Source organism: Gigantopelta aegis, chromosome 14 (genome assembly GCF_016097555.1).
Source record: "Gigantopelta aegis isolate Gae_Host chromosome 14, Gae_host_genome, whole genome shotgun sequence".
NCBI lineage: Eukaryota > Metazoa > Mollusca > Gastropoda > Neomphalida > Peltospiridae > Gigantopelta > Gigantopelta aegis.
In genome coordinates, this window is record NC_054712.1 from 50,308,144 (window position 1) to 50,319,699 (window position 11,556).

At 41.4% G+C, this 11,556-nt stretch overlaps 1 protein-coding gene across 1 annotated transcript in view; it reads left to right on the forward strand.

Moving 5' to 3' along the window:
- LOC121387952 (conserved oligomeric Golgi complex subunit 4-like) overlaps positions 1-11,169 on the forward strand; it is a 35,190-nt gene extending 24,021 nt beyond the window's left edge. The window contains exon 22 of the mRNA XM_041519136.1: positions 7,664-11,169. Within this exon, the coding sequence (XP_041375070.1) occupies positions 7,664-7,706 (43 nt within the window). The 3' untranslated portion in view covers positions 7,707-11,169. The remainder of the gene's footprint in view (positions 1-7,663) is intronic.
- The last annotated feature ends 387 nt before the right edge of the window (positions 11,170-11,556 follow it).

Sequence of the window (11,556 nt, forward strand, 5' to 3'; positions counted from 1 at the left end):
AATGGGTTAGGTTTAGGGTTAGGATTAAGAAAATCATACATTAATGATAAGAGTAATTAATTTTGTCAAAAGGTTAACTTAAAAAAATAAAATCTGCCAAAAGTTTGGGTATGGCATCATACCCATTTTACCCTGACAGTAGCTCTGGCCAAATACTACCATTTAGCTTTTGATTAATAGTAACTATTTAACATTTCTATAGACATTACCTGTCCTCAAACAAGTGCACCTCCCCCCCACGCAAGTGGTCTGGTCCGAACATCCCAACAGCCAATGGGATGGCCTAAATTCTTCTACTGTATACTGCTCTCTAGTTCCGGTCACATGACTGTAACTTCCTTCTTTTTCTCTTCGCGAAAGGGTCTGGACGTCTTTTGTTTGGCTCTGTTTTGGAGTCAACTTTTTTTATAAGACCTTTGGTTTTGTATTCGTGTTGGGTGAAATGTTTTTCACCTTATATTTCGTTAGCTTCGTATAGCTTCGTATGTTCTTCGCGTATTCGCTTGACTTTCAAGCGTTATTACATGAAATGTTGTTATATTGCCGGTTGTCGTGTCGGACGCCATTTGCAAAATGGCGTCTGTATTGACTGGCTTGGTGTTAGGTGGAATGTTTTTTTTTTCCACCTTATTCGTTACCTTTCGTATGTTTCGCGTATTTCGCTTGACTTGCCAAGTGTTAATTACATGAAATGTTATTATATTGCCGGTTGTCGTGTCGGACGCCATTTGCAAAATGGCGTCTTTGTTGACCGACTTTGTGTTTGTGTCATGGTTTCTTTTCTTTCTCTTTCACAGATTGAAAACTTATTATCATGTCAGATGTTAATGTTCAGCGTCAGGTACGAGCGTGCCTACGCTGTAAGAAGTTCACTGCAGGCGGCGACCCTCATGAATTATGTCCGGGTTGCCGTGTTCCTTGTAGCCTCTCTTCGAGATGCGACCTGTGTTCGGGCCTGTCTACTGTCGAGTTCGCGGCTTACTTGAAGGTGCTGTCGGCGAGAGCCAAGAAAGTGGAATCTTCGCCGTCAATTGCGGACTCCATAGCAGATGTATTACGTTCGATGCTACCTACTATGCTGAAAGAGACTATGGCGTCAATGGCGGCCTTACCACAACCGGCGGGTTTGGGACCAGGTCCGGTTCAAGTCCCCTCTTCGGGGGGTGCGGCTCCAGGATGCAAGACTTCAGATGACAGGCCTGCAGTTACTACGCAGCCCTCGGACAAGCCGACTCAATCAGTTAGGCGTTCCACGGCCTCCAAGGATCACCGATCTTCAAAGTCATCTTCGGCGCAGCGGAGCCGGGAACGGAGCCGGGCTCGTAGCCGTTCCCCACGACCTGCACGTCTCCCTACGGGTTCCGTGGATCGGCAGCGCAGACCTTCTATTGACGCTTCAGAGGGTTCTCGACGGGACCGTCCACGGTCCGGTTCACCAGTGAATTCTGTTTCGGCGGATCGATTAGCCTGTGCTCGAGTGCTTCGAGACTTTGGAGATGCAGCGCCTACAGCGGTTTCCGTCATTGATGAGACTGAATCTTCTGATCATATGAATATGAGGGATTGCTTGGCGGCAGTCTATGACATGTTGCCGTCCTTGCCACATCCACCAACGCCGTCCAAGAAGGGACCGACACCGATGATAGCGACTGATGTCCCTCCGGAAGATGTGGTGATCCGTTCCTTGGCTGCCGGTACACTCGTATCCGAGGTGGCGACGGATTTAGACCGCACTTTTAAAGACACAGCGTCTTTCGTCGCCTTCCCGACTTGGGGTCACCGTATGTATCCGGTATTTGACATGACCTTTACAGATGTAGCTCCGTCCTTGGATGAAGACGTTCACCGTCTTGGGAAGTCGTCAACCGTGGATTTGACAGACAAACAAGTACAAGCCATGGATACTGCCCAGAGACGTTGCTTGTTTGTATTATCTTACTTGGACGTTTTCCTTGCGGCGATGGCCACCCAGGCAAAAGATGCACGGTGCTACGCGCTATTTCAGCAATCAGCGCAGATGCTAGCTTTCCTGACGTCTTCGGTGACTTCGATGTCCTCGATGTTAATGCAATATCGTCGCCAGGCTTATTTAAAGAAATCCACTTTGGATTTTCAGCATAAGAAGGAGCTGTTAGCTCAACCGTGGTCAGCAACTAAGCTTTTTGCAGGCAAAATTTCTGAGGTGGTGAAGGCCAATGATAAGGACCAACAGTCGACAGCAACTGTCAAAGCGTTGCAACTTATTTCAACATTGGAATCTACAAAGCGGAAGTCTACATTCACACCACAACCACCATCTAAACGCTGGAGAGGTTCCTTTCGAGGTCAACCTTCTCGAAGGTTTCCGGTCAGACGACCATCCGGTCCGCCAGCTCGGACCCAGGGGAAGCCTGGTCGACGTTGACGCCAGCCAACAGATCGTGGACTGCTCAGATTGCTTCAACCTACGCCTGCCCCTGATTTTGAACCAGAACAACGATTCGGTTTTGACGCTTCCGGTGTGTACCACACCGGTCGAAAGATCCATGGTCGGAAGTCGACTTCGCCGTTATTGGCGAAACTGGCAGACACTTTGCCAAGATCCGTTTGTCACGTCGATCTTGAAGACAGGGTATCGTCTGCAATTGTCTGCCATCCCTCCATTGACCACTTCACCTCGAGAACCGCGGCATTCCGTTGCGCAAATCAAGGTTCTACAGGAGTCCGTCAACAAGCTGGTGGAGAAGGGAGCCGTTCGCAGCATTTCGGAAGTACAATTAACACCCGGATTTTACTCGGACATCTTTCTCGTACCAAAGAAAGATTCTCCAGAGCTGCGAATGATTCACAACTTGGCGGTCTTCAACGACCGCTATCTGTCTCCTCCTCCGACCTTCAAGATGTTAACGTTGCGAGATATCATAGCCGTGATCAGACCGGGGGATTGGCTTGCCTCGCTAGATCTCAAGGACGCCTACCTGCACGTTCCGATGCATGCCGATTTCCATCACTACCTACGGTTTGTGCTACAGGGTCGGCATTACGAATGGAAAGTCCTGCCCTTTGGGATATCCATAGCGCCATGGCTGTTCACCAGAATCACGACTCCGATGTCACGCTTCCTGCATCGCAGAGGTATATCCTTTTACCCATACCTCGACGATTGCCTGATGAGGTGTCACAGCAAGACAGGGCTGACTGCACATGTTGCCTTCATCATGGACTTTCTCAAGCAGCTGGGTTGGATTATCAACATCGAGAAATCTCGACTGGCTCCCACACAGTCTCTACAGTTCATAGGCGCTTGGCTTCGACCCGACCTGGGCCTCGTTCAAGTTCCCTTAGACCGTTGGGAGAAGATCCAGACCATGATTGTCATAGCCCTCACCGCTCCAATGACCTTCCGCGGTTGGCAGAGTCTCCTGGGTCTCCTCACTTCTGCCCAGGATTTGACACTCAGAGGTCGTCTCCAGTTGCGGCGCTTGCAGATGTTTCTCAACCCGTTTGTTCGTTTCAACAATCCGGACTTGATCATCTCACTTCCAGACGATCTACGCTCCAGCCTGCAGTGGTGGCAGCTCCGATCGAACGTCTTAGAAGGTGTCTCTATGCGGGCCTTCATAGCCACTCATCACCTATTCGTCGACGCGTCACTGGAAGGTTGGGGAGCCCATCTAAGCAACCAGACTACTTCAGGGCTGTGGTCTCCCGTCGAACTCGGACTCCACATCAACCTGTTAGAGTTGTTGGCAGTCTACTACGCTATCCTTCATTGGCGACAGATGTTGACGGAAGCCTCTCTCATGGTGGCCACAGACAGTACGACCGCGGCGGCTTACATCAATCGTCAGGGCGGAACTCACTCCAGCAGTCTGCTGCAGTTGACTTATCGTCTCTACAAGCTGGTCGACGAAATTCCGTTGCAACTTCGGGCTCGTCATATTCCAGGGGTTTGCAATGTACTAGCCGACACTTTGTCCCGGCCGTCGTCTCCACAGCCGACGGAGTGGATGCTCCATCCGGAAGCGTTTCGATGGGTGTGCGACAGACTTTGGACACCAAACATCGATCTTTTCGCCACACGATTCAACCATCAGCTGAGGGTTTACGTGTCTCCGGTGCCGGATCCCGAAGCTCTGGATCTCGACGCATTGGCCATCAGCTGGGAACAGATGGACGCGTACGCTTTTCCTCCACCAATCCTCCTTCCAAGGGTGCTTCAGAGGTTTCAGCTGTACCATTGTCGCCTGTTGCTCATTGCTCCGATGTGGCCATCCAGGATGTGGTATCCAGATCTAATACGTCTTGCCGATCCACATCCTTTACCGCTGCCAGACTGGGATCATCTGTTGCTGCATCCCACGTCAAGACTGTACCATCCACGTCCGCAGTTGTTCCAACTGCACGCGTGGACTTTATCTCCAAGAGTTTGAGGAAGAAAGGTTTTTCTTCACAGTCTACGGCGGCCATTTTGAAAGCGCACAGATCATCTACTACTGCGGCTTACAACGTCAGATGGCTTTGCTTTCACCGATGGTGTGTTAGAAAAAAGATCAAACCTCAGACGATACAGATACCTCGTCTTGCTGATTTTTTGCTATATCTGCGGACCACTTTACGATTGAAGGGGTCTACCATCGCTGGGTACGTTTCGGTCATCGCTACTGTTCGTGATGTAACTACTGGAACGAAGTTATCGGGTATTCCTGAGATCCATAAAATGATCAAAGGTTTTCGCCTTGAAGATCAAGTACACCGGTTTTCGGCCACCAAGATGGGACCTGAATTTGGTGTTACGAGCGTTATCGACTGCACCTTATGAGCCGATCGAGTCCTCTTCCCTGCAAGATTTGACACGGAAGACGGTGTTTTTTTACTCGGTTTCGCCACAGCTGCTCGTGTCTCAGAACTTCATGCTCTTGATGTCGATTTGGTACGTTTTCACCGAGATCGGCGTGCAGTCAACTTGGGGTTACTCATGAACTTTATTGCAAAGAATCAGTTACCAGACCAAGCGCCTCGCTCGTATGTTGTGCAGGCCCTCTCTCCTCTATCGTTGGTCCGGCGGACGTTGAGGACTTGGCGTTGTGCCCTGTTAGAGCCTTGCACCAGTACATCGAGAGGACCAGATCTTTTCGACAACATCGTAAAAGACTTTTCCTTTCCTGTAACCAGAGTCGGTTGAGGGATATTACCAAGAACACGGTGGCCACCTGGATCCGGTCTTCTATCCTGACCGCGTATCAGAAGGAGGGTTTACCTGCTCCGTCTGCTTCCAATCCGCATGAACTTCGTGCCTTGGCTGCCACGATGTCCCTGCATTGCAACACATCCATTCAGCACATCATCACTGGCTGTTTCTGGGCGACGGACTCCATCTTTGCCAACTATTATCTGAGGGATATCTCCACAGAAGACGTTGAGGGGTTCCATCATCTGGGTCCGGTTGTTGCTGCACAGACTCTGTTGAATACAAGCCATCCTCGTCGCCGTTGATGTCTGTCTGATTCTGGGCTGCATACCGAGATGTCCACCGAATCGACAGGTGAGGATTGCTTAGACTTTTGTTCTTTTGCACAGTTCACGCACTGGTGCCGGAACTTTTGTCTCGATAACCTTAACCCTTCACTGCATGTGGTTATTGGCTGTCGTTATTGAACTAACAGATCTTTGGTGTACTAGACAGAAAACATTCGGGGGTCTTGTTTTGTTCAATGTTCTGACGGATGCACCTCATTAGGTTGTCGCTTGTTATTGAAAAAAACTATAACACTTCAATACGTGAGGGTTACCTAACACCTGCATCCCTGGTGGCTACGTCTTCCCACCCTGTCAGAACCAGCATAAGATGTGGCTTCCGCCTCCTGGTTCATGTGTTCTAGGAGCCGTACCGCCACTGCTGACGGATGCCACCATTCTGGTTGTTGTTACTAACATCACCTGCATTGGTCTGTGACGGGCATCCCTAGGAGGAGGGTTTACCAAGGTTGGCCTTATTCTTCCACTAGTCAGCCTCTTTCCGGTTGGGGAGTTATCACAAGCATCTACGGATCTCGGCACCCACCACCATCTGTTGAATGCTGCACTTGTTTGAGGACAGGTAATGTCTATAGAAATGGAGAAAACTTGAGTGTTTTCTCTTTTATAGATACATTACCTGTCCTCAAGATTCATCCCGCCCGGGCCTCCCCGCTTCCTGTTCTCCGTGCGATGCGCTCATGGAAAAAGAAGGAAGTTACAGTCATGTGACCGGAACTAGAGAGCAGTATACAGTAGAAGAATTTAGGCCATCCCATTGGCTGTTGGGATGTTCGGACCAGACCACTTGCGTGGGGGGGAGGTGCACTTGTTTGAGGACAGGTAATGTATCTATAAAAGAGAAAACACTCAAGTTTTCTCCAGTCTTAACTGTTTATTAATAAAAATAATTCTTGTATATTAACAATTTATTGTCAAATTTGTGATTTAAGACCATATACCTTACCATATATCGCTGTGTATTAGCCGACTATGTGGATAAGCCGACCCCTTAGTTTGTTCATCAATAACTGATACAAAAAGGTTGGTATGATGTATAAGCCAACTCATCTTTTATGTACCAGTTGAAACAGGCAACAATAAAGATATATCCGATCCAGATAATGTCGGTCTCGTGCAACAATCAATCACAGGAATTTGTTTTGGTGAACCAATCAAAGTACAGTGTACAAAAACTATTTTAACAAAGATTTTAAGATGGATAAAAAAGAATAAAGGTTTATAAAAATTCCACTAATGTGGAATAACTTTGTTCTGTTTTTTTTATTTCTTGATTGAATTGATCGCATGGACATCGCTGGCTGATAAATGTAGTTTTACTTTTATACAGTGGCGTAAATATTATTTAACACCCATAATAAATAATTGCAATGATGAACACTAACTCTTCCGTTCTTTTATAAGTTGTGGAATTGCAGAATCAACAATGATGGAAAGTAAAAATATCAGTTCTGACCAATTAAATCTGTAATTGGGGACAAAATATCAGCGGTCAATAAAAAAACTTAATGATCGTTCTGATCATGTGACACGTGATACTGGTACTACTTGTTAGTTGCTTTTGTCGGAAATTGTCGACACAATAACTTTTTTTTTTTAAATTGATTTAATTTCTCAAATAAAATATAACTTTTATTGTGTGTATCAAACAATCAGATGAACACTGGTATTGGACTTAATAGAGGCTGTTAAAATTACTGGTTAAATAATGCAATGGTAAAGTTTTGAAGCCTAGATTGACCGATGAGTTTTCATTAGTATTAGTATTGTATTTTCGGACACGCCGATATTTTGTTGTATTTTCTTAGACATTTTTTTTTGACTCTGTGTATTCGCTAACCACTCTTCTCTTGGTGGTATTTGGAGGCTTAAAAAGTCAGCTGGTACACAGCGATATACGGTATGTGTATCCAGTCTATGTGGCAATAAGCTTTTGGTGTTTTGTTATTTATATCCATATCCTTTAACTTCTCCTGAAGCTTCTCCATTACATCTTTGAGTTACCACAAATCTTCCTACCATGTTCATCTCCTCCCTTCACCTTGCCACCACTTACAAGCTCAAAACCACAGAAAAACAAAACAAAAAAACATTTCTGGTAATTTTTGTCTTTTGTCTGAATGTTCTACTTTTCTTTAATTTTCAGAGTAGATTTTCGAAGTGAAGATATCAAGAGGTTAAAATTGTGATGCCAGTCTTTCATTAAGAACTGTTTGTGTCATTTTCATCATTATGATGTCCTCTTAAATATCATGATATCCTCTTAACCATTATGTCATCTTAACCATTATGATGTCATCTTAATGATTATGATGTCATCTTAACCCATATGATGTCATTCTTAATATTACTATGTCATCCTGACTGTTAGGATATTCTTTTCACCATTATGATGTTAACTTAACTATTATGGTGTCATCTTTAATATTATTGTGTCATCTTGACAGTTAGTTACCATCTTTACAATTACGATGTCATCTTAACCATTATGATGTCATCTGTAATATTGTGGTGTCATCTTAACAATTGTGATGTCATCTTTAACAACTGTGATGTCATCTTAACAATTGTGATGTCATCTTAACCATGGTGATATCATCTTTAATATTATGATGTCATCTTGATTGTTACAATATTCTTTTCACCATTATGATGTTATCTTAACTATTATGATATCATCTTTAATATTGTTGTGTCATCTTGATTGTGATGATGTCATCTTCACCATTATGATGTCATCTTAATCATTATTATGTCACATGATTCCACCAAAGTCTTTCAGACAAACCTCATAATTCCACTATTTGAATATGGCAGCTGCTGAATTTGTTCTTTGCATATTTGATCTGACATAAACAAGACTAACCCTTTGTTCTTGAATATTGCCCTTTCATGTGTCATAACATTGAGTATTACTTTGTTATGAATGTTGGTGGAAAACAATTGAGGTAGGGAAGAAAATACTACTACTACATGTATAAGTCTATAGAACTCTTGGATATTCTAAAACTGGCTGCACATCAGGTTTATGGGAAAGCGATTTTAAGTTGGGGGGGTTGTGAACTATCTAGGTGAGTCAAAATATTTATCTTCAGATGCCCACAGCACAATTTTCTAGCATCTGGAACACAAAATATGTTCTTGAATTGTGTGTGAGGGCAGGACACCATACTGGGGATTCAAACCATGGACCTTCTGCATGAGAGTATTCTACCAACTAAGCCAGTGTTTCAAAGACATTTTTGGGTATGGCGCTATGAAAATGAATATTTACAATTTGTGTGCTGAATGCAACTATACTTGATAGGGGGTATGGGGGAGCCTCCCCCAGAAAGAAAATGGTTTTGGTTAAGAAAATCATACAGTAATGATAAAGAATCATTAATTTGGTCAAAAGGTCAACTTAAAAAAATAAAATCTACAAAAAAAAAATGTGGGTATGGCGCCATACCCATTTAACCCTCTGGCCGAAACCCTGTTCAAGCTAATAGGGGAATTCTCACTAGCTGCTGCCAGTAAGAGCATTGTATACCAACACCACTACATTGACAGGCTCCTAGGAATAACATCTGCATAATCTCAAATTTAAATTAAAATCTATCATGATTCATTGCATGTTAATATTTTTTTTATTCATAGTATTCTCTAACTTTAAAGCTTAAAAGAACATATTTTATGATATATGCTAAACACATATGTAATACGATAAACAGAATTTATATAATTGTAAGATCTTACTTTAAAAGGTGTGTTAATAAGATGTAACTTACTTGACTTATGTATTGTTTTGTTTGTTGTAATTTGTTAAGAATGACAAAGTTACTGCATCTAACTGAATATATTGATGGATTCTGCTAATATTCATAAATGTATCATTATGACTGATAAGTAAACAGATTACTTATTGTATGATTTGATATTCAAATCAAATTACATGTAGAATAGAATAGATGTTTAATGACACCCCAGCATGAAAATACATGTAAGTAGTAATGTGATTTAAAAACAAATGTGTTTTTTTGTTTTCAAAAATTTCTATAGATAATGAGTTGGGCTTTTAATGTAAAACTATCATGACTATGTTTAATTTGAACAACAAAACTAATACATGATTAGTGCTGTATCTCTGCACTGTGCAGATTCAAATGGACATTTGGTAAAACTGGATGATTCCATGAATATCTATCTAGTGCCTCTTCTGTAGGAGGACAGCCACTTCCAAGGAGATACTTTACTGGAGATTTCATCCCTCTTGCACTTGGAAGAAACACATATCTTTAATCACATAAAAAAAAAAAATATATATATATATATATATACTTGTTGCTTTAAATGTCCTGTGGAAATAGATGAATGCATGCTGATTGATGAATGAATGGGCTGTTGAATAGATGAATGAATTAAGTGGCAAGGAAGCCAAGGATCAAATGAAATACAGACCTACTCAACCTTCTTACATTTAGTCTTTGCTACAACTGATAATATCTGTTATAAATAGTTATAATCCATATGCTTGATAATTAGAGGAGTGCTGAAACACACTTGTGTTGTGTGTTTAGTGCAGGTCCCCTCTCCATGCCTAGTTTTACTGATGACTTTAATTTATAAGAGTATGGTAGTGAGGTGGCTCTTAAAACTGTTGGCAGCTTGAGAAGATGTTTAGCACTGGTAATATGCTGCATTACACTCAAACTCTGGGTTTAATTTCTTTCATGTTACAGGTACTTGTAGGTTAATGCTGTACATTTCCTCTGCTATAGCTTTTTTTTCTTCTCTTTTTTTTTTGTAGTTTTTTAAAAATCTGTCTTTGCCATTTACAACTTTCATTTCAAAAATGGAGTCATGATGTTCCTGAAAAAAAAAATTACAAAAAAATTAATCATGATTTAATTATTTATATTTTTAAAAATAATAATATAAATAATAATTTAAAAAAAAAACCCCACACATGAAAAAAACAAATCCAAACGAAAAAAACAAATTAAAAAAAGAAAGAAAAACACTCAAAGGAAAAGAAATCCTGTGACTAGAAATATTTTACATTTATGCAACCCCAGCAATTATGAAAGTATCCACGACAAAAAAACCCCAACAACATGCCATTGAAAAAACCCTGAATATAGTCCAAGGCAAAAAAGTGCGTTGAGAATTAAAAACTCCACGGCAAACTCCACGGCATTGCCGATTGCCGTGGGCAGTTGCAGGAGTTGTGTAGGGTACCCTTGTATATCAATTCCATTAAATGTTTTTTTTAAAGGGATGTCTCAAAAGGTTTTATTTCATTTAGTGCTAGCATAAGGTTGCTATTACTGAAATACAAGCTTTTATTCATGTATACAGATTGTAGATTAAGATATGTGCATTCATTAAAATATGCAATAATTAAGGTCATGTACATGTACATTTATTATTTATTTCCAACATAGCTCATGTTTGTAAATAGCTGTTCATATCAATGTTTTCTTATTGGTCCAGTGTACATAAGTTGTGTAAAATTACGCACCCGTGGCTGCATATATGGTATTTTTAAAACTGTGATATTTCCCTTGTATGTTGGTTAAATACATAAATAAATATGTATTATATGCAAAATATGATTGCATAAGTGGAAAATAAATAAATCTGTGGGTAATAAATTGTTTTTACTATAAATCTTCTTTCTTCTTTAGATGATTTCCAGGTGTTTTAATTTTCAATAAATAGTTGACCCTAATATTTAGTAACTGCAAACTTGAGAAATGACATTAGTGTTCTAGCTAGCAATATTAAAGGGACATTCCAGAGTTTGGTGCAATTTTAAGGATATTATCGACTAACAGAGCCTTTTTAACGATTGTAATTACATATCAAATATATATTTCTGCATAAAATATTAGTAGCTGTATATTAAGTGTGTTTCTGATCGTTCTAATATTTGTACTAAGTTAAATTTCATTTTATTTCCTAAAATATTATTTTTTTCGTACGTATGAAATTATTTGAAGACAAAATCCTGTTTGGGCTTTTTACAAATATTAAGACGACCAGAAACACATTGAA